General features: G+C 40.1%; 1 protein-coding gene across 1 annotated transcript; it reads left to right on the top strand.

Moving 5' to 3' along the window:
* Positions 1-506: 506 nt before the first annotated feature.
* On the top strand, positions 507-23,403 carry LOC112464848 (breast cancer anti-estrogen resistance protein 1-like; the record flags this gene model as incomplete). Its single annotated transcript, XM_025032094.1, has 8 exons — positions 507-676; positions 3,749-3,898; positions 18,100-18,229; positions 18,886-19,192; positions 19,615-19,961; positions 20,412-20,701; positions 21,233-21,589; positions 22,585-23,403. Coding segments are annotated over 8 exons (2,039 nt in total), but the record flags the coding sequence as incomplete, so codon positions are not given.
* Between the last annotated feature and the right edge of the window lie 1,303 nt (positions 23,404-24,706).

Raw genomic sequence — 24,706 nt, forward strand, 5'->3', positions numbered from 1 at the left:
AGGATTTTATGGATTTAAATTGGCCAAAGGGCGCACTGTGCGAGCCGAGGCGGCTGCCTGCTATTATATACGTGCCCAATTGGCGCGCGCCTGGAAACCACCGGCTCGTTGACTTTTCGAATGAAACCAATTGCTTCTGCGGCACCGATACGACGACGACGTGCCATCTGCCCGCAATACGGTATCGCACATCCGCCGCCGTGTCGAAAGTGTCGAGTCAAAGAGACACGCGGGGTGTCCACGAGCGGAATTCGTTTGTCGCGAGCGCTGAGTAGAGAGACGAGGCGAGGGAATCAATGCTCTCTCGGTGGAGCTTGTCGCGCACGGTTTTTGCACAGAGACGAGACACGAATGATATTAGAAATATTGATTTATTGACAATTGCTAATAATAAGAGACTAAAATCCCGGACGTACCGTAAATCTCCCCATTTTATTTCACTCGACGGTATCTTCTCCATCAACTTCCATTGTTGTATTCCATCTGTACTTTCTGTCTTCATATAGTATTTTTTTTTGTGTTGCAGCAGAAATGCGTGAAAGCGCGAGCTCTGTACGACAATATCGCCGAGGCGCCGGACGAGCTGGCTTTTCGAAAAGGCGACGTCCTCACCGTGCTGGAGCAGAACACTGCTGGTCTTGAGGGATGGTGGTTGTGCGCTCTGCGAGGTCGGCAGGTAGTTATTTTAAAAAATATAAAATTTATATCTACGGATTTTTCTCAAATAGAACCCTCGGAAGCTCGAGATCTTTGTGAAATAACAGCGTAGGAAATTCCTATATAAGTTCCGCGAGCTCCTATATCCCGAATGAATTCATCTGTGGGTTACAATAAAGTAATCAATTTTATCAATAAAAAGTATATCAATTCTAAAGATGACCAACTCGTCGGTTTTACCTTACCTCCATATCTCGCGACTCGTCCGTAAATATCGAAATTCTATCCGATTACATTTTCCAATTACATTTTCCGCTAATCGAAAACGCGTATTATGCGCCTGTGTAATACATGAAACTTCCTCGTGTTTCGGAATTCCGCTTGTGTCTCCCATTAGCCGTGTCTCTCCTCGTTCTATTACGTTCTAATGGAGTTTATCCGTCGTACTAACGAAGAGCACGCGTCGGGTACTTCCACATACGTTACTAACTCGTATTATCTATGCGCGACTCTATAATGCATGAGGCATAAGACCAGATCCAGAACGAGATTGTCTTTCTCTCTCTCTCTCTCTTTCTCTCCCGAGAGAGGCGTTATTATCGCGAAAATAGGACGCTCGACTGCGATGCTCTAGCCTCGTGAGCTCCGCCTTCGGGCTGATGCCAGACATGACTATGTGCACAGACGTGATTATTAATTATTAAGAATCGCCAATACGCTCGTTCAATTAGAAAGGTGGAAACGAGAGAACAAGAAACAAAAGAAATTTCTCCCAAATTACATGTAATCGAAGTAATGATGTTTTGTCGATGAAGCTGCCGCAATTCAATTGCAAGCGCGTAAAATCTGTCAGAGAATTTGTTATTAACTCAAAATTCTCAATTGTGTTAAGTAATAAAAGTCCAGTGTGTATACTTTCTGTCTGTGCCAATTTAATAATTGTTTCATTCCGCTTTAATTTCATAATTTTCTATCTCGCTTGTGTGATTTCTCCGCTTGTTGAATGCAAATTCATAGAGATTCAGGATATATTTTTAGATTAAAAATCTGATCTTTATGAATTTTATTTTTATTATATTTATTACTTATTACACGTCTGTTTATTTTGAATAACATATACTCCGTTGTCCAAAACATCTTCCGCATTATTATCTTGCGCTATTAATGTTTCGTTTCCTTAATTTTATACCTCATTCTCGACGGCTCCAATCAAAAAGCGAATTTATCTCCAGCGGCAACAAAGCTGTCGTCAGCTTCTATACGTACAAGTGCCTCGCGTGCACGAGACTGCTTATGCACATCTGTATAATGCATAAGAGCCGATGCACCAGAGCGGCCCCGGAGGTTCGCGAGGTATGACGAGGCAACGTTATTATTATCGCGGAAATGGGACTAACGATCGTGCATTGCAATTACCTTCGATGTAGCAGTCTCAGATGTCTGCGATACCAGGCATCGTAAACAGTTTTGCATTACTAACTGAGTGCTCTTGAAAACATCAGAAAGAAAACTCATCTAGACATAAAGTTTTGCAACAATTTGCGATAAAGAGAACACATAATTGTCTTTAAAACTACTAAAAAAATGTAATTAAATTGGCATTAAACGCTTCATATAATGATTAATTCAATTGATTCTTCTGACTAATTGATTCTTCTGTATCGCAGTTAATGTTTTGAAAACTTCGCGAGGTCATCTCCGCGTTCGATGTAACACATGTCGGCCCTCGAATCGGGGTCCTCGGGCAATCTCCTCGCTGCACTCGTCGATTTGATCGAACCACTTTTCCTGAAATGATTTTCGTTTGCCGAAACACTCGGCTCGTCGTTAATTGTTATCACCGACAGACGTACGATCCGTTTCGATATATGTGTGCGGCGGTAATTGAGAGTAAAGGCAATGTGACGTGGGTAGAGGATGATTGAATGATACGGTCTCCTGGATCTTTATTGGAAACTGAGAACTTCTGACGTCGTCGGAATAGACTATTGCTAGAGCTATCGGTCGTATCAGCGGTTTGTGGGTCTACAACGGATATAATTTCCGCGACCTATTGGTGAATTGGGGAGTCGGGTCCTTTTTTAGCGAGAAATTCGCCACTCGATCGTGAAAGCTTAATTAGAATTAAACTTGATTCTATCAATATCACTTATATCAACGCTTCTGCTTCGATTGCATTTGATGGAAATATATCGTAAAGACCAATAATGCTCAATTTACGAAAAGATTGATGGAAACTCGCTTTACAAGCATAACGAATTGCTGATCTGCGAAATAAAAAATAGACAATATTAAACTCGCAGAGACTCCATTTCTTTATATTTTTTGCATGTTTTCCCTCGCGTTTTTTTTTCTGCTGAAAAATTTGTAGGAAACCTGAGGAGTCTCGACAATAAGCATTACTAAATCCGAAGATCTTAACGTGTTGGCGACATTAGTGCCATTCCGCCGAAAATGCATATACCTCTCGAGATTTACGAGTTACAACTTCGTAGTACTCGAGATAAACAAATGAGTTACGCGGCATGCATCACTCGGTGGCAACCCTCGTTCCTCAAGGCGCGGCGCAACGGAGGATGTAACGTTTATTTTCGTCTCGATCTCACGAAATTACACAAACTGGCGACGCATTCACAGATGCCTAATTGGGGCTTGTTCTCGCTCAAGGGTCCTCTCCGATGCATGCGAGTGGGCCGAAAAGCTATATCGCGCCTTTTCAGAGAAAAAAGACTATACGCGAATGTAAAAATTAAAAACAGATAAATAAAAATATAACAGGTTATAAATAATAATAATCAGAATTTATTTATCTGACTTTTGAAAGGTTCACGATTAAAGGCACTCTAACTTTTAACTCAATTAAAAATCTCCTTGTTAAGTAAGAAATAAAAAATGTATAAATTTGTTGAATATATGTAATTGAACAAAAATACCGGAAGTATAATATGATGGGATTCTTATCTATAAGGGAAAAGTGCATTGAATTTCGTTCAGTATATATACTGACAGAATATGCGCGATTAAAAATTTATTCGTGCGAAGCGTCGGAGCCGAGCTGTTGTTACGTTATTGTACTTTTTTTTTGCCCTAGGGCATCTGTCCAGGAAATCGATTGAGGCTTCTGGTTGGCCAATACGATACGGGGGGTTGTTTGGTCGGCAGCAGGGCCGACCTAACCATCGCAGAGGATGGCATACAGAGACACGGGAAAAGGCGTAGCTGGCACGTACAGCCCAACAGGGTGAGTTATTTGAAACTATTCTCAAATCGCATATTTTGAACCTAATACATGTGTGGACTTACATGTATGTAGACGTTGCACTTCGCACGCCTATTTCCATTCTTAAATCGCAAGCGGATGTAAATTCTATACGTTGCTGCGTATACGACGTTTTGTATATTACTGACTTAGTCTTCGTCTGTTTCTGCAAATCGATATTTATATTATTAAAATTAAGATGAACTAGAATTACATCAAAAGCTATCTTGTAACGTACATAAAAGATGTACGAATAATTGCAAAACTGATTTAATTATCAGAGATACAAAAAGAAGAGAATTGAAATTAAAGTTTCGTATATATCGTAAATACCAAAACGTAATGCTCATCCATTAAGCATGTCTTCAGAAAGTCGCAAACAGTTATTTATTACGAATTTCATGATTTTAACTTTATGTTTAAACGCGAGTTTTTTTTACGGCCACAAAGAAAATTTTAAAGGATTCGTACGAACACATGATTACATCCTACGACAATCATTTTTCCATACCTTGTATTTGAATGGCATACCTTGCTTGTATTTGATTTCATCGGCCCAACAGCTGGCTTCTCGAATTAATATATCCGCGATTTGAAAAGGCATACGAGAGCAATGGAGACTCCCTACCGATCGATCATTTGTAAACGCAACTGTGGACAGGGTTTCCCAAACGCAAGATATCTAACCGGTCCATAAATTTGCGGAGACTTTGAGGAGACTCTTGATGTAAGAAAATATTTATATATTTAATCAATTGTATTTGTTAACAACAATTTACTATTTTATTGATAATCTTTCCAATTTGTTTTAAATTATCATAAACGTACTTATGGATTAGGCAAGCAAGAATTTACTAATTGATTGATGAGGATTAATCTTTGTAATACTTGTTTTTCGCGGTTTGAAAGTGCAACCGCACGACAAATAATAAAACAAGTTACAAATAAAATAGTCGATTATTATTAATTGGAAATATTTCTTTGAAATAACTGAAAATTTGATTATCGGAAAGGTAATCTTGTTTCGAACAACGCGTATAAATTTTGTTGAACGATAGAATTTCTTTGAAACGAAACGCTTTGTTGTTCATCCATGAAGAACAAACCGACATCTAAATTATTCCTCTCGCATAGCTGTTTCGTAAACTCTCTTTATTTTCACACAATCGTGTATCGGCGCTTTGATTTTTTGCGGAATGCAACAGTCAATTCTTTATCAGCGCGCCGGAGAGCTAACAAAACCACGAATATTCGTGTTACCTTCCTGATTTTTCTGTCCGACCAATTATATCGGTTCGCTGGTTTGGAGAATTGGGATTGGGAGACCCTGTGCGCCGCGGAATTGACAATGACGCTCAGGCGACAGTTCATTGTGCCGTGATCGTGGGGAGGCCGACCTTTTACATTCGCCCCCACGTTCGCTGAAACGGGATCTGTCAAAATCAGCTGACTGCCACTTGGTTCGTTCGGCTCTTCTGGAGCCATCGCTGCGTATCTGGCTCTGTCGCGGTTTAACATCTGCCACTGACATCAATTCGATTAAATGAATACGGTCGATTAGGGCGTTGAGTTTGTCCACTACATAGCGTCAAAGCGAAAGTAATTGCCTTTGTATTATAGAAAAATTTTGCCAATTTTCCCCGAAATTGGTATAATATAAACGTATATAAAGAAAATCCTGATTTATTTTAGTGCGTCACAGTAATTTTATTAATTCTGCTGTATACAATTACACCATAAAATGTAAACATTTTTCTTAAAAAAATAAATTTAAAAAATTATTTTATCTCTTATTCTTTAAATTAATTTTGTGTGATTGTAACAGATTATTTCACTTTATTGTATTATTCTGTCTAATACTATGTATGTATTTATGCAAAAATTTAAGTCAATTTCTTCAATTTAATTTCTTTTTATTCTAATTTTGGTTTAACTTCAAAGTTTATATTTATTTTTAAATTTTTAGCTATGTAACTTTGTTATAAATCAATGTATTCATAGTTGCGAAATTATTATTATTTAAATTTCCCAATACGTTCGTCTCGAACAATCTCTGGATGTCTCGAGACTTGGTCTGGTCTTTAGCGCAATGTATTTCGGGATACTAGAGCGCGTCGAAGACGGTCGGCTCCCTGTCGGCAGTTTCTCGAGCTCTTCTTGTTTCCTAGCTGGTCTGCCAGGACTTTTTGCTCCGCGCGATCTTCACGGACGAACATCCGGACACATCTCCGTTGTCGTCTCGTCGCAGTGTGCATCACGCATGTGTGTTTCTACGATAGAAATACAACGCTGTCGTCATCGTCGTCGCAGGGTCAACGTAACGCGAATGTGCTTTCCTGCATCAGCTACGTCACATGGGTGACTGCGCTGAAAAGCGAATATTTGCAGGTGACACGAGAGAGATTCAGACTTGGTTGTTCATGATTGTGTTTACTGGATTCCAGCATTCTTTGCTTTTTATTCTTTTCTCTTTTATAATTTTTTTGTTATCTCCTTTCCTTTTAATGACAACGAAATATTGTGTAATTTGTAAATTTTATGTAAAGTCAAAGATTAAAAGCAAATAGTTAATGTGCAAATCTGCTCGATGTTAAAATCTCACGTATATAAGTAACGTATAAATTTATCGTACTGTGTCACAGCAAACTTGGGCTAATAGCTTGTCTAATTTCAACATAAATATATCAAACAATGTATTTCAAGTGAACGCATCAATAAATCGCAAAAAGAACATTGCATATTCCGACATAATTTACGACCGAATAACTCCATGAATGTAAATTTCTCAGCTCGAGAACAATCGATAAGTACGCGATGGGTCTTCACGAGCGTCTCACGGATGCGACAGGTATTACCACCCTTTACAAGACCACCCCAATCTCTACCTTCCCATCCACTCTTCCAATCCGTTGCAACAGTGGCATACCGTCGCGTTGCGTCCCAAAGCGATTTACAAGAAGCCCGTTCTGCTGAATGCCCTACAAGGGGCTACCTTTTCAGACGGCTGTTCCTTATATGTCTGCCGATTCCGGACAATGTCCACTTTCTGGCGTCGCTACTCCTCTGTTTCTCTCCTCCGCGCGTCGCGCCGTGTCCTTTGCAACGCGATGTGTATATGGGAACACACCCGCGTGCGCACGCAGTGGGGTCCCATGGAGTCATCTCGGTGGAATGTCTAGGGCGGTTAGGGCTCAAAGAAGAGCGGACGCGTTTCATCCCGCGTCTGTGTAGTCAGTGTACATCCACGAGTTCTCTTCCTCGGTCGCGTTACCCTCGCACTCCTCTTCCGTCTTTCGCCGACTACTCCCGACTTCCGAGAATAGCTCGTGGTGCACGTTTTTATGTGTTAGAAATCTGCGAGACCGGGCACTTCTCTCCTGACCGCGGCTAATCCGAGTCGTTACACGAAACAACTATAAATCAGTGATAAAACATATGTACGTTAATTCTGTCCTCCTGAAATTTTCGGATATATACTTATTCATCTTTTATTTCCGAACACGTAGTTCCAAATATATAATTCTTTTCATTTGAAATATGTGAATCTTTTAATAAATTTTCAATACACATGTGATAAATTTATTAAAATACGTTTCATCAAGATTCCGTGCAGAAGTTGCTTTAAAGAAGAAATGTAGAATGGATTTGATATTTTTTTATTAAAAACGAAATATACATAATTTAGTAAAGCTTTTTCACTAAATTAAAAAAAAAATTATTTTGTTTTTAAACATAAAAAATCTGTGTATTTATGCCTCTCAAAATCGTTCTTATTAAACTAGATTTAGATATTCCACAATATATTTTTCAGAGCATTTTTTATGCTTCGGAGAAAGCGAATGCTATTTCTTGATGCATTGGTTGTGGTAGTTAACTCCCACACAACTATGTTTAATTTATAACGAGAAATTTGCATTGCTAATTGTTTATGAAAACGAGATATTTCGTGGTATCTACTATCTATATTCTAGCTGTTGCGAGTATTTAAATTCGCAGATACACACACGAGGAAACACGAGCGCGTGCAACGTAGGCGAAAGGAGCTTCGTGCGCCGGTGATGTTAACTAGAATAACCAGATCGTGGCACGTTCGACTGCCTCGGGTCTGTAACGGCCAGTGACGTATGAAATACGAATCCACGAGCTCAATGCGCGACAAGTGCAACTCGCTCGTATATTTCCGCGTGGGCGGTGAGTGCAGACGCGATTTGGAAATTCCTTTTACGATAAATTCCAGTCAAATAGGTATTTCGCGAGCATCAAAAAGATCGAAAAAGTCGTTTGTTATAAATTTGAGATAAAATCGCCGATATACAATTTATTGAAATGCAGAGAGGGAGAGAGAGAGCAATGTCAAATCAAGCATGTGAAACGAATGGAATAAAATCAAATGGCTATTGTTCAAATTTGCGACGTTAGCTTTTGCCTTATTAAAGCACGAGTCGTAATTAAAAGAGCTTGAAAAGGCGCGGATCCTCGGATACCTTACTTTTGCATCGCAAGGATAATTCTGCGCGAGAAGAATTATTCTCGCACCGGATGCGGTGTTCGTCCTGCAGCAGCTGCCTGCCTCCAGGACGTTCCTGTCATACCTTTCGCTTTGTGAGAGCGCAAATGGTGGCGCGATAACGATATAGCGCGCGAGGGAACAGAATGATCTCCGCTCGGGGCGCGAATGCTTCTCGTGGCCGCCATGGCGACGGCGAGTAGACAAACCGCACCGTTGTTGCACCGGCTGAAAATGGCATGGACGAGCTGGTTAGGAGGAGGTGGTGGCAAGATAGCGGGTACGGTAGACAGGCCTGCTCGACGGATACCGAGGAAGATTTACTCTGCTGAGACAGGAGTTGCCTGAACGTGGGCCGAGCCTGTCTTTAACGGCCGTTATCAATGAACTGTGAAACTCGCGTGGGATTATCCACTCGTTCTTGACGCTTGCGAATTTCTGATCGCAGACCGGTCTGATATCATTTCTTTTTTTTTTTTTTTTTTTTAATCAGTTTTTACAGCATTCGCCGTGAATTAAGGCCGTTTTCGTTTATTACTCCGATTTCTAAGGCGACTTTACGCTGATCTCTATCACTGTTGATCATTTTTATCTAAACAACTCGAGTAATCTAAATTATACCGTTTTAGCAAGATTGTTAAATTAAAATATCATCTTTTTATGCAAAATTATATATCTTATTAGTCTTTTAAACTCAGAATAAATGAGGACGAAAACTATAAAGACTTATTTCTGCTCGAGAAATTCTAGAGGAAAAATATTCTTGAAGAGAAACACCGCGTTAGACCCAGTCAAAGACCCGACTTCAGGAAAATGTGGCCCTATTTCGTAATGGCTTCCCAGGAAATCGCGTCGAAGTCACGTTGTTACCCCCTTCATTGCGCCTATGAGGCGAGCAAGAGTTGCTCGCCCCTGTTAACTTTTTCATCCCGTATTTCTGAAAACGATCACGCGTGGATAAGTTGCCCGATTCTAAAGTGAACTATATTTAAAGAAGTTTCTTCTCTCTCCGAATTTTTCCGAGAAAAAGTTTCTTGAAAAGAAACACCACGGGCGCGCTCGTTCGACTCAAAGACTTGCCTTTCGAACGATACTTCTCGCCCTCTTTCGTAATGACTGCCACGGGAAACGCGTTGAAGTCACGCCTCAGCTCTTTATCACATCGTGACACGCCTAATTTGTTCTTTCTCATTAACTTTCACTAATGACAAGCTATTCCGCTCGATAGTAGTTCTATTGTTTAAAAAAGCAAAAGGTTTATGCGTTGCTGATTATAGAGATAAATAGTGAATATCGTTTACTTGGGTCATTGATTAATTAGAGCAACCGTTTATTTGAGACAGGAGTTTTGAAGGACCGGTCCAGAACATTCTATTTTTAATGTTCTAATTAATCAGGATTCTGCATATTTATGAGTTTTTTATATGATAGTTACTAAAACTGTAAGATGATATGACAGATATATACACTGTTAAATTCGTAGTGTTAAATTATACTTAATTTGAGTCATTTTTAACCATTCCTATTAGTCGCCTACTGTTCCTACTCAATATATCGTTAGTAACTAAAATAATGTTAATTTAACTAAATCAATGGAATTAAAATAATAAATTTCGACACACATATATGGCAATTTGAAATAGCAAAATGTTATTTAACTCAAGATATTGGTTTAAATTTCATCTTTTAATATTTAACAGTGTATATATACCTACTGAATTCAATCAATTAAGTCAATCCATTAATACAAACATTTACAGAAGAGAGCACCGCAAGCACCCTCGTAAGATTAAAAATCTGCCTTCAAGAAGACACTTTTCTGTGTCGTTGAAGAAACACTTTTTCTCTTGTGTCGCAACAGCCTCCGTCGAAAACGCGTCGAAGTCACGCGTCAGCTCTCGTCGTGAGTTTCACTCGCGACGACCTGATGGTTCTCGCCATTCATTTCCAGAAGGAAAGGGTTTCCCCTCGGCGGACTGCAAACAATCCCCCTTTCCTCGCTCCTCCCCGCGTCACACCGGTCAGATTTCCGCTCGCCGCACAATTTCCCCGCCTGATCTTAATTTCCCTCTCACCCACAGGCGAGTTCGTTTCCGTCGACACGTGACCGGAGGCCGCTCGAGAGACCGTCGTTGCATGTCGCTTCTCGCGTGATCCCACCTTCCGTTTACCAGGAAAAGCCTATTTACACGAGTCATTAGGAGGTCCTCGGCGCAGCACGGCGCGGCGTCGAGCCGACAGCGACTTTATTGTGTCCCACTCGACACAGCGATTATTCACGCCAGGATTAACGATAATGTAAAGGGATTCTGTAAAGGGGATCTAAGATAAGGGGAATTTATATAGATTTATATTTTTTATTAAAAAATAGATTTTTTTACATTTACGTTTCTTATAAAGAAGATAATCGTGTGCACGTACACATCACCCCTTTTATTATATATCTTATTATACTCTGTTTCCATCAACTACTACGGCTATTTTTTATTGCTAATTTCTGCCATATTCCATATTCTTTTCTTGTTCGCTATGACACGCAGATTGCGCGTCGCGATAAGAGTACCTCAAACCTCAAAGCAATCTAGATTCGAAACGAACTCGGCCTCGCGGCCTCGACGCCGCGGTAGAATCATCTCGCGAATTTATGCGCGAGGTGAAACGAGAAATCCAATTTCATATCGCGGTACGCCCGTCGCGGATTAACTAGCGTAAATCACTCGCCTCCAGGACGCTTTCGAGTTATGCCGGGCGATCGAAGCAGAAGTCGCGATCCTCGTCAGGAGCCGCCAACGGTAGCCGCTTCTTCTTGGTCGTCGAGAGACCATTCCGGCCGTTTATTAAAGGGACAATGAGCGATGTTATCTCGCGTAATAAACCGGCGCACACGCATACACACACACACACATACACATGCTATTACCGTAAAAGATCCTATTATCGTGCGCGATTTATTATCTATCTCTCTCGAACATTCATCGCGCTCATCCGATTAGTCGGGGATAGGGTTATTGATATTTTTATTGGTAGTTTCGCGCAGAATCAACGAGCTGCGTCGATAAACGGCGATATTAATCTCATGATGCATTTAAGCGATCTACGAAGAGATAACTTAGAATTGAAAATTTTTCATTTCCGCATCATCATAAGTGGATACTGCATAAGTGGAGATAAACGTATTTTTTCTAGGGTTAGCGTGATTCAATCTATCGAATCGATTGTGAGTGGCCTTGATTACTAGCTGATCACATCTTTAGTGATACCACCTGTTCACTTTTTCTTTTCTTATCAAAAGATAAGCATCATAACAGCACAAACGAAAAATAAAATTTTAATACCCATCCAGAGTTTTCAATTTTACACTATACTTTATAATAAAGAAGTTTACGGTCAGTTAACGATAAAGGTTTTTAAAACTACGAAGTTCGATTAATAACGGTTGGCGAAGCCGACCGTATACGTTTTACAGCCTCCGCTTTCACGCGTCTAGACAGCCGTCTTCCTTTCATATTTTATCATTCTGCGCGCGTTTCCGGACGAAGATGCATCCGAAGTTTCGTGAGTTTCATGCGAGAACTTCATAAGCGTCGGTCTAACGCGATTACGACTGCAACGGCGTTCACGTCTCGGAAGTGCGCGCGATCTGTGCGCGACTGGCAGCTGCACATGAGTTTAACTAATAATGTAAATACGGTCGTTGCCGAAATTCATCATCATGATACGACGTCAGTGATGCCCCAGGAACAGGATTTATGCGAGGCGCATGTTTGCGCGTACGTTAACGTGTTTGCACGAAACGTGGAAGCCTCACAAGGGGATATCTGATGATACAATGCTGTGGTAATATTTTACAAGAAATTTCCGAGGATCTCGCGTGAAAAATTCAGAATGGATTCTCTCGTATAGAAAATAAACGAAAAGCAGATTTTTTTTGTATTTGCATCACTTCAAATGTCTATACATATAAATATATATAAACTGAAATTTTTCCGTCATGTTCTTTCAAATTCGACTTCGGAAGTGTGATCGCAATGTGATCGAAATATATCGCAAATTTTTTGTCGCGGACATTTACGGCGACATTTTTTGCGACATCAAATGCGTAAGTCACTCCTTTGGTCGTGCCTAAAAATTCTTATCGCGGTCTGAGACAAGCCGAGAGTCCTGCTCCCGCGGAAGGTGGAGAGCCTCTTTCCGCGTTTCCATGGAAACCGTCTTTCTATCTCCCCCAGCCTTCTCTTTCTCCTTCCTTTCCCTTCTATTTCTCCCTTTCTCCCATTCTCTTTTCGCCCCTGTCAGGAGCGGATCTATAATTAACGAAGCTGTAATTGAGTAATTAATATCTATCAATTTTTATTGCGTTTCGAATAAACGGTTAAATGAGCAGTCTATTTCAAATTTGACGGTATTAATTTGACGATTATATTCAAAGAAGAGATCATACGCATTTATGTTACAAAATGTAATCTATATTTTCAAGATTGATCGTGCAAATCTTAAAAAATTAACTTCCGTTCGATAAAAATCTTTCACCCATTTTTAACAAATTTGATCAATAAGCGGAGTAAGCCGAAAGATATGGCCGAAAACTTGTAAACCTCCAATTTATTTTAAATCAGTAAAGATAAACTGAGACATCGTTTATTTCCTAAAATATTTATTTTCCGTAATACGACGTAAAATTGCTTTCGTAAATTATTTAAACTATACATTGGGGGAAACCTATGTACCCTTCTGCTTGGGGTCTCCAGAATTCTGAATTCGTCACTGTCTCTCATTCTCCCTCTTCTTCTCTCCCTTGCTTTCTCTTGTGCACCCTCGTAGCGTAATACGCCTTTCACAGTTAGCGCCGCGACGCCCGGTATCGACCGAGGGTGTATCCTCCCCCCATCCCCGGACTGTTCTCCATCGCCACCCCCATCCCGCTGGTCCCAGTGCACCCTTGCGTTGCACACGAGCGCTCTCAACCTTCCAGCATCCTCCTCCTTCCCGCGCCTACACCCCCCCTCTAGTACTACACGTCACTACGATAGTACTACTATTCGATTCATAATAACAAAGAACACGCGATAACGTACTCGCGAGTAGCTTTAATTCACGAGGAATACAGACGGCGGTTCGACGACCGCTCGTACGACGACCGCACTCTATCATTTTATTCTTCACTTTACATGAGGAAATTTTGATTAACTCACCATGAATTGCGTGTATAGAGATATAGCTTCAATTTGTGTGCGTAAATGCAAAGTAGGATATAAAAACGTACTAAAAGTATAAACTTAAGAATTCATTCTTAACTTTATACTCGTTCTTGAGAACACTTTCTGCAGTTTTCAGGTTCTATTGAATTATACATCAGTTTAAAAGTTCTTTTATATAGTGAATATAAAAGTCTTTTATATTTATCTTATATGTATATCTATTGTATGTGTATTTATCTTGGGGCAAGAAGTTACTGTATCTTTTCAATTTTTATATATGCTATATTATGATTCAACTAGGATTTGAAGCTATCTGAAATTTCGTAGAGAAGTATTACGAGGAAAAGATTATTATACAGGATTTAAAACAAGCTACTAATTATTTAATTCGTCCTCAATCAACAGCTTATTCGATCTTCCGAAAATATTTTGGGATCACATATAATTAGTTTTATTCTTTTCAAATTTATATCTTCTAAAGTAATAGAAGATATAAATCTGATATAAGATATAAATCTATAGATCTGAAAAAAAATAGATAATAGATGCCGTGAATACTTCATGAGTTCTCCACAAGTTTAAAACTATAAATAGCTACTATGTAGAAACAACTTATTAAACATTTAAGGGCTCTATTCTGTAAACGTTAACGACGTCATTACGTGCTTTGCGTAGATAATATACTACAGAAAAGCTGCGCAAAGCACATAACGATATCGTTAACGTTTACAGAATATAGGCCGTTTAGGATCGTTTCTTAATTAGAGATCTAAAAGGATAAACCGATTATATTTTTTCATTATTTTTGACTTTATCAATTTGTCTCATTTAAACGATCGCTCTCTGTAGTCTTCATCTTCGCTCGTAAATCGTGACGGGTAATCTTTGTCGCCTAGGAGGCGAGCTATAATCAAGGGTGAGTTATGGCATAATTAGCACATTTCCCGGTTCCGGATAACGGCCACTTTCTCACGACGAGTGTGCACTCGCAAGAAGGAACTCGAGTTCGCAGGGCGGGCAATTAGTGCGGAGAGCTGTTCTTTCGAAAAAAAAGTGTTTCCATTGGACTGTCGTCTCTTGTGCCTGAACTCTGAAATTTTGAATTGAAGCTCAGAACTTTGTTACTTTAATTTTACTATTCTCTCGTACTTGGTCAAAAAGCTTTTACGACGGATTTTGCCCAACTTGGAATAGTTCCAAAATTTCCAAAGTGAAGACTGAACAAATTAATTAATCAGAGGTTACTGTTTTAAACAATGTTCTACTTTGGAAGAAATACAGAAAGATTTTATAAACGTATGTCAGAACTATTCTCGTAAAGTCTGATTGTAAACGAAGATAAAATAACAGCACGATCTCTCGCATAATCAGCGAAAGGAAAATAACTTCTTATAACGCACGCATGACATTCATGACATATAACAAGAATTAATCAGCGCGTCGTTTTTACAGTTTTACGCAGTTACATCATTCACATTTATATGCAATCTCGCTTACGCGGGCCAAGAACTTCGATAGCATTGAAACAAATCATTTCGGGGTTTCTTGCGAGCGCGCCCGATCGGCGAAGCAAATGGGGTCGAAATGATTTGTCGGTGGGAAGGGGTTGATTCGGAATCGTGGTTGTGGTATCGTGTTATTCGGTGGATGGGTTCTTGCCGCCTGCCCGATAAGAAACTGACCCAGATTCGCGTCGTATCTTCGGCGTTTCCGTGGGACAGGGCGCATTGAGGGAGCGCATCTTGCATGCGCGACTCCTCTCGTCCTGCCGAATACGCGATAAGTTTCGCCGATGGAGAACTTTCGGCCGTAAGTAGAAGATGGTTAGTTCCACTTCGGTAACGCGAAACTGACCGTCGACGGTGAATTGCGGATTGCTGATGTCGGCCGCGCGCGAGCTTTACAACGATACCGTATAGTCGAGGCTGCTCCGTTTTATGCGCAGGGCGTGTCCGACGTTTCTTCCACGTTTCTCTCGCGCGTTGCAATATATCTCTAGCTTCCCTCTGTACGTATCATGTTACAGATCATACTTTAATCTTTTACATCTTACTTTAAGAACGCGTGGCTGAGATTATCTTTAAAAAAAACTGACAAGAGCAAGAAAAATGTACAGTAGCTTTCTTTCAACGAGCCACCTATCATTTCTTTCAGAGTTATTATATATTCCATATTTTAAATACCACATATTTTACTGTATTTAAAAACAAAATTTATATGTATTATTATGTATACAATATATTTAAAGAATTTTTTATCTTTTAATCTCAATTTTTTAATGTATGGTATATATATATATATATATGTTTATTACTCTCTGCTTTTTACGAAAATGAGAAAAATTACCGGTATTCTGATACCTACGAGAGAGAAAGTTCTCGACTGCTGTTGTTCGTGTACCGAGACGTGCAAAAGGAAAAAAAGAGAAGAATTGTAATAAAAGCGTAGCACGCTTAAGCGTGTAGCGCAAGAGTTGCGGGGCTTCTATTATTGCAAAGCAGCGGCCGATGAGCCTCCGAGATTACGCTCTCCTGGGAAATGTTTCATCCCCTTTTTCCCCCGTATTTGCCCGTCGCATCGACTTCCACGCTTTCACGTTTTATCAGCGGAATTACATTTCCCCGACGCGACGGACGGTTCAACGCTCGAAATGTTGCAAGCTTGCGTCGCCGTTAGATCCAGCCGGTGGTTGCATGTTTAATCTGTGATACGAAGTTGCTGAAATATATTACTTTATTCATTTTTAATGAGCTATTTTAACGGACTACAAAAATGTTAGTAAATAAAAAATTTTATTTTTTAAGTGCATTTTATTTCAATAAAATTTTAATTCAAAAGGTGCGTTTAAAAATTAAAAAAAAAGAGAATAGAGTAGTGATTAAATTTGGATACGAAATATCGTACCGTTTACCGAATTATCTGTTATTATGAAACATTTCGTACGATATCTCGTGCAGAATAAATCGTGAATACGCCTTACAGTGTGCTTCCCACCGAAAGAACGGCGCTTTGACGATTTCGTCGATAGGAAATGGAAATTTCCCTTTTTTCCCCGAATCCTCCTCGGTCCTCGTAGGAAACTCAATTAGCGATCTCGTAGAATTAATCCGCGGCTGCGGCGGGCTGCACTCAAACGAGATCCTCGAGGCCACATCGCGCACAGTGGAAAGAGTAACAGAGCTGATTGGCGTTCGCGCAAATAACTTCGTTACGAGTTTCGTCACAGGCGCGGTTCACGTGGATTTAGCTCTTGTGGCGTCTATCGAATCAGTCTCCGGTGTTATCACTTTTTTTTTTAAGTTGATTATTGAAAATGTTCTGGGAAACGTTGACGCTGTCACGGTAACTTTTGCATCTGGCGCATATGACATTGCAATGGTTAATTAAACGAAAATGTGGATACCTAGTTAAAACGATGGTTTCAATAAGGGACACGTGGTCTTAAAAATGTAAAGCGTTTTTTTGTTGTAACAACGTTGTATGATGACAAAAACGTCAAAAATACTCCATATTAATTTATATTCTTGAAAAGATTTATACGCACACATTTGTTATCTTGAAAGAAACTATTAAAGAATAGGCTGCAATATCTATTCTTTTATAATAAATCTTATTATTACGTTCTTTAATTTATTGTATATATATACGTATACTATATTATACATATTATTTATCTGTATCTTAGAAGTAAAGAATCATATCTCCATTAAGAAAAAACAGGTTTTAAAATTTTAAATAGGGAAATAATATATATTTTTAGATATAAAATAAAAGTAGCAATTTAATTTATTGAATTTTTAATAAAGTAACTTAACTGACATGTTTAATGATACAGCTGTCAATAACGCTGTACCTGAAGAACTAGAGATACGGTTCTTTATACCTCTAAAAAAGTTTACATTGTGAAGTCACGGCCACAGATTATTCTGCTCTGTTTGACAGGTCACGCGTTGCTCTAGCAACCTTGTTGTTGCAAGACATTTTCGCTAGATGGAAGAGAAACTCGTAATTGAAATACAATCACGTAGGAATATAACCAAGACCGCTTTAGCGAAGACAAAGCGAAGTGCATAGTGAGGAAGAGCTAATCTTGAAAGAAAACAGTGGTGGAAATGTAACCGTTACTTGAACAACACAAGAGGCATATTGAGAATGAAAAAAGCTAGCTATATATGTATATAAAGCCGGCTATATATATAATATAAATTATCAGAGCTGTATTAATCAACGATATATTAATTTTACATGTAGCCATTTAATTTAAAGAAATAAAGGATGAATTGAACAGATGTAATAATTTAGATTTTGAGTTACTTCTGTTGAAGTTAAATTTGTAGTTAACTGTTGCGGATAGAACGAGCGAACCGCGATGGAAAATGCCCAACTGCGAACGAGCGCAGGTGGTAGGAACACAAAACATAGAACTCGGATAATTAATCTGGATATAATTAATTACTTTGCCGCTTTCGATTACGCAGGTTGTAACGCCGCAGAAGTGTGGGGACGTCTACCTGTATGATCTCCCAGCAAGTCGGGGGAGTCCCGCGCCACCCTCCAGACACGATTCACCCCTCAACTCGACGAACAATGAGCATTCGCACAATACGGGTACGTTATTATTCACAAACTAAACATTCCGGCTATAACCGAACGGCGGTGATAAAGCCGTCTGCTAAAGCTTATTCAGCAACTGAGATATTGATTAACTTTGCGTCTGTCGTATTGATCATTTTCGAAATGATTAATAGCTACTAATTTTTAATCAAAATTACGGTGAAATGGAATTTTGGAATTAATTTATAAGTTTTTAACAGTTTTAAATATTAATCTACTCACGTTATATTATACCTTGCTAGATTTAAATTATCAAAATTGAGTCAAATTTTTTTATTATTTCAGCTTCTAAAAGACATTTTACTTTTTGCAAAGTATATAATAATAAGTTTTGAGAAAGAAAAATATACCACGTCAGAAAAATACAAAGTTATAAAATATTTTATAAAGGCTCTTTCTTGTGGATTTTATTTCGATAAATTATACTCTAATTAAACATTAAGTATTCTTTATCATAATTTATTATCGCTAAACAAATATATATAAATTTCGTATTTATTTGCAAGAAGCGTCTATGAGGTCTTTTAAAAAGCCAACGTGGCGGAACATTTCGCGTTAGCTTCGTTTGAAAAGAGTCAACTCGCGCAGTTAAGTACTCAGAAGCTGATCCGGGGATTCCCTCAAGTTTTGTTAACTTCCACCTTGCGCAGGACGGTATACGAGCAACAACGCGCGGAGTTCCGTCGACAACGGGGGCGGCGACGTGAACGAGTGTTACGACGTACCGCCACGCGCGATCCCGGTGATCCCCTCGCCGGCGAGCAGCCCGAGCCCGGCCCCGTCGTGCTACGATACCCCAAGGCCGCCGACGTCCTGCACGCCCAACTCAAATTGCTCCGTCGGCTCCGGCATTACGCCGCTGGATTGTTACGACGTGCCGCGACCCTTGCAGCCCCTCACGCCCAGCAGCTCGGCCTCCAGCCTCACCAACGACGGCTCCCTCAGCGGTTCGAACAGGTACAGCCTCGCTCGCATTTCCGCGATACGTCGCGTTATTCGGACTCGGGGAAATTCCCCGGACGTATATACGCTACGTCGACGGCGTTATGGCCGGCTATACTCCACCGGCGGGGTGTACGTTCCTTGGGATTCAGAGATCTCGAGGAATCTCGAAACTTTATGCGCCCGAGAAGTTTCTCGGCGTGAAATATAAATCAGGGGCTGAATAGAGTTTCAAGAGTCATTCTGCAAAGGATGATTTAAAGGGTATTGCGAAATGCGTCTGGAGATGCCTCGGGGATCCGAGATTCCAAGATTGCGATCTCCCACCGCGCTTGGAAATTTTTGGCAATGCCATCAGCAATAAATTCAAAGAGTTTCCAATCCAAGATATTTTGCTTCTCGCTCTCGCCGCGTGCATAACAATTTCTGAATTCCAGATCGAGTCTGGCCGCTCCGGATTACGATGTGCCCCGACCACGTCTTCCAGCGTCCTCGTTGCCGTCCCGACATAACACCCCCATACCGAAGACCCCAACGCCACCGCCGCCCTCGCAACAGATTTACGATGTACCAGTCAGCAAGGAGCTTCCGCTGGAGCTGGACTCCGCCCTGGAAGGTCTGCATAGGTTGCAGGGCGAGGCGTCCGCCGCGATAACGAGGCTACTGAGCTTCGTGAGCCCGGGTTGGAGAACGTCGCAGCGATTGGACGCCACCCTTATGGACCTGAGGCTGGCTGCTCTCAGGCTCAGAACGTCTCTTCACGATCTGGTTGAATTCGCGGAAGGTGAAGAAAGTTCAATTTAACTTCTTCAGTAATTGAAGCTATCATAGAAGTTATCTTCATGAAAGTTATCTCAACGGAATAAAATATAATCATTTTCTTATCATTCTATAATTTTTCTTTAAATAAATAATTTTCATTTTTTACGTTACAAAATATTTAAGACTTAAATCTTCGTAGAAGAAAGTTTTATTACAAAAATATACTAAAAGGAATATTAATATATTTTATCGTAGATCGAAGAGTTGTTAATAAAGATAAGTGTATGTACATTAAAGTCTACTTTAGAGATTTTAAAGTAAGAATTATAGCTCATCTAAAGAAAACTTAACATATTCTTATTTCAATTTGCGATTTTTTGAATTCACAATAATCAATTATATCTTTCAATAAACAATAGAACATTGGATACATTGCCGCAGAAGTTTGATAACTATTGTGTTCTGCGCGCAGGTACGCTGGGCAATGCGGGCAAAGCGCCAGATAAGGGTCTGGCCACGAAATTACGGCCGCTAGTGAAGGCGCTTCGTGATTCTGACAAGCTCGTACAGGAAGCCGCTACCGAACTGGACACGATGGAATGGGACGCGAGTAAGCTCTGTCGTGGCAGTGGTGATACACCGACACCTACTAACGGACCCTCCTCGCTATTACTACCCGTACAGTCAGATCCCCTTGATCAGCTGATCGCGTGCGCTCGAGCACTCACGGAAGACGTTCGTCAGGTCGCTAGTTTCATTCAAGTAAGTATCTTTTGCAGTCGTGAGATTTAACATATTCGTTACGAATAATGACTTCCGATCTCAAACGTGAGAAAGGGCTAATCGGATCATCTCAATGTCCCTGAAAGGAAGAGGGTGCATTTTAATTTAGATCAACCTGACGAATTAATAATGAAAGCATTGGTGTTAAAGTTTCTATCATTTTATCTATTCATGTATATTTTTAATCGATATTATTTTGCTGCGTAATTATATTTCGAGAATAAAAAAAGGAATCTTAAATCTAACAATAAGTAAGAAATCCATTTTTTAAATTTTCGATTTTTCTTGTATTAAGAATTAAAATGGAGAAAAATAGAAAAAAAAGAGCAGGAGAATACTTATAAATCTAATTTTTTATTTCGAAATTAAAGAACTTGAAAAATTAGTTATTAAGTATTTTAAATTCTTTCAATTTCTGTTTTTCTTTTGGAATATCGCATTATGTGAATGAAGCTGATGACATTTGAGGGATGAGCCTTTGTTGCTGATAAAGGAACTCTGTGTGTGCAGGGAAATTCCACGTTGCTCTTTAAGCGGGCGTCGATCATCTCCACGGGCAGCAGCAACAATAGCGGCGCCGGGGAGGATTACGACTACGTAAATCTCGACTCCCGAGAGGTCGTAGCGAAGCAGCGAGAGGAACTGCGATCCACGCTGCCGCAGGAGCTGCGCAGCAATTACGATCTGCTGGTGTCCGAGGCGGACAATGCCGCGATTCAAATGCCACCCACGACACCGACGCCCATGGATCCCAACGACAAGCAATTGTTGGCCTTCTATGTCGCCCAGGTCATCACGCACGGCGCACACCTGACTCACGCCATCGACGCCTTTCTGCAAACAGTGGAGCATAATCAGCCACCCAAGGCGAGTTGAATTGTAGCAATTCTTGTAATACTGGTGCCACCCGTCGCGCTCTTTCGCGCAAGATATATAGACATCGAGCTACGTTGATTGTTAGCTAAAGTAACAAACGGTGTCATTCTCGTCTCGATAAAAATTGAGATTTGAATTTTTTGCAATTGTTCTTCTCTTCGAAGACACTTGTCATAATGCTATAAATTATTTTGTACAAGTTAACGCATCGAGAGACATTTGTCGATCGATAATATCAGTTAAAGTGACGCTTTATCTTTGTCTTCTCTCAACAAAATTTGATTAGATCTATTGCAATCATTCCAGAATTCAGTAAAAATGTTCTCCCACCTTTTCACATTTGGTTTGAACATTGCACTTCTTCATATCACGAGACACCTTTAAGTACATATGTATATGGGTCAACTGTCTCGATAAGAATGATACAACTGTAGATATCGGCGGTGCTATTGTGTGACAGGGTGCCTTTAAGCTAGCACTGCACGTCAAGTGCATATTTCCATTATTTTTTCACGATGACCTCTTTTCCTTCGCAAGTGCATTGCACGCAACCGGCATCGCAGTTAAAGATAAGTAGTTAGTAAAGTATACATTGTGTAAAATGTAGGGAACGAAGCTACAGAGTTAGGAATAATGCTTGAACCTTAGAATATATCAAAGATATGATAAACAAAATAGTAAAATATACGACTGTCTCAAATACATAACGTATAAAAATGTATAAAACGAAAACTGTATTTACTAACCGTTAATACCTTTATGATTTGTCCAAGCATTGCCTTCGTGATTTTCACAAACTTTCGGTAATAAAATTAAATTAATAAAGGAATTTAAAACAAAGGAATATCTGTTCGTCATATTCAAATAATCATTTATTCAAATCATTCATTCTTCAAATAGTTTCAGTTAACATGCCATTTTTAAGATTGGAATCGAGATGAACTGCAAGAAGGATCTGTTTGAAACATGCTATGAAATTGTTACAGGTTTTCCTAGCTCACGGCAAATTCGTTGTGCTGAGTGCGCATCGGCTAGTGCATATCGGCGACACGGTGCACCGGAACGTGACGCGCAACGACGTGCGAACGCGCGTGCTACAATGTGCAAACGCCTTGAACGAGGCGCTCGCACAGACGGTGCAGAAGACGAAGCAGGCCGCCCAGTTCTTCCCGAGCGTTACCGCGGTCCAGGAGATGGTCGACAGCGTCGTCGACGTCTCACACCTGGCCAAGGATCTCAAGGTCGCCATGATACACGCCGCTCAACAGCCCTGAGAAGAATTTTCGTCACGACGCGATCGCAAAACCACAAGTTCCTTCAACTGAGATGCAGTCTTCGATAGATTTTTTCTCCTTAACGGAGAAACTTCGAGACTGTAGAAGATTCAAACGCATTTCTGGATTTATCCCCGCGATTTGAAGCTTGTTGCCAATCGCGTTGATAATTTGAAGATAATGCTCGAGGGATCATATGCTGAATCTGTTCTCCGCGTTTTTTCTTTCTTCGTCGAGGTTTTAAAGAAACATCGCTAAGAATCTTCAACGCGTTGACGAAAAAAAATGTTCTTTCTTGTATGAAAGTGGATCAAAAATATCTCAGGAATTTCTCATGAATGTGGTCCTTCAAGCGTTATCTGGTGGGAGATGCGTATCATTGATGGCTCAGCCACTTATGAATAGAAATACAATAGTACTAAATGCGCCTCTTATTTTTTCGGAAAGAGCAAGTACTAGCGCAAAAGTGTTTTGCTTGTCCCGACAGTACTTTCGACATTAAATGGCGAGATAATCAAACATGTACGCTTCACGAAGATAGAAACATGTTCGGATATCCGCGCACTTTAGTGCGTCCCGTGCAGCTATTATCCCACTTCATTATAAAGAAAATCCGTGGCCTAAAAATAGGAACCTGCTACTGCCAAAGCTCCGGTATAGATTGTAAGAAACGAAGAAAACCACAACCCTGGGACGAGTGTCTTTGTAATGTACTCGAGAATATAAGCATTATAATCTTTCATAGGAAATATATGTAGCCGTTCAATTAGACGTTCAGGTAGATCTGTGAAATGGAGTATAACGAGGCCAATAGCTTTCTGGCACGAGTAAAGGCACTTCCGAAATGACACTTTCGCGAATTTGCGACCTGGTAAGCATCCGGATTATCTTACCACGTCGCAAAGTCTATTTCGGATATACGCCGACGACGTATGCAGCTAAACGTGTTAGTAGTTTTATAGATGTATGTATACAGTAGAACATACACACACGCGACTAGACAACATGTATTCATATCTCTCTTTTAGAACCGGTTTTTCATCGACATCGGTTAACTGTAATTCTAATTTCGCGGATTCCTCGTTCTTTCGAAGGAAATTAGAATAAAAAGGCAACAACTCAAATTGCGATTCCAGTTAACTGATATTGCTGAAATCTCGGTGATTAGCAATTTTAATGACCGGTTTGAAGTGTTTCCCTGTAGTGAAGAGTCACCGCTGCTTTTACTCGGAGGCAAAAGACCGATATGAATACCGAATGTCGAATTGAGGAACAACCGCGTTTCTGTTTTTTTTGTAACTCAATCGTATGTCAGAAAATTGGCACCAAGAAAATTCAACGCAGACTTCTATGCGGGAAGTACACCTTTTTAGGATACCCCGCGAAGGCTAAATTATTACTTGTTGCGGACAGTTTTTTTAGAAGACAATTTTAAATGAATTTTATACGAAGCTTTTACCGCCGGGTTACGACTTTTTCGAGCGCCCAGGCCTTTTTACCAGGCTCTTCCATAACGGTGAATTTGTCACGAGCGCACACACCGTGAACCGCAATCAGCGACGGATCGAATTTGTAAACTGCTAACGCGCAAAAATTTCCACGGCAACTACTCGCATATTCGCGACTCTTTTTGCACAACGAGACCAATAACGCCTTTTTTTATAGAGCGAACGAACGAATGTTTTTATTAGATCTAGCAGATCCTGTGGCAGACTGACACCGACAACGCAAATGTTTAAAGAATATCGCATTCAGAATTATCGTTTTATCTCCTGGGTTATCTTTTGCATTTCTATTTATGTAGATCAATCATAGAATTACTTTTAATACAATC

This window comes from Temnothorax curvispinosus, unplaced genomic scaffold (assembly GCF_003070985.1).
Source record: "Temnothorax curvispinosus isolate PA1 unplaced genomic scaffold, ASM307098v1 QBEX01014607.1, whole genome shotgun sequence".
Taxonomy (NCBI): domain Eukaryota; kingdom Metazoa; phylum Arthropoda; class Insecta; order Hymenoptera; family Formicidae; genus Temnothorax; species Temnothorax curvispinosus.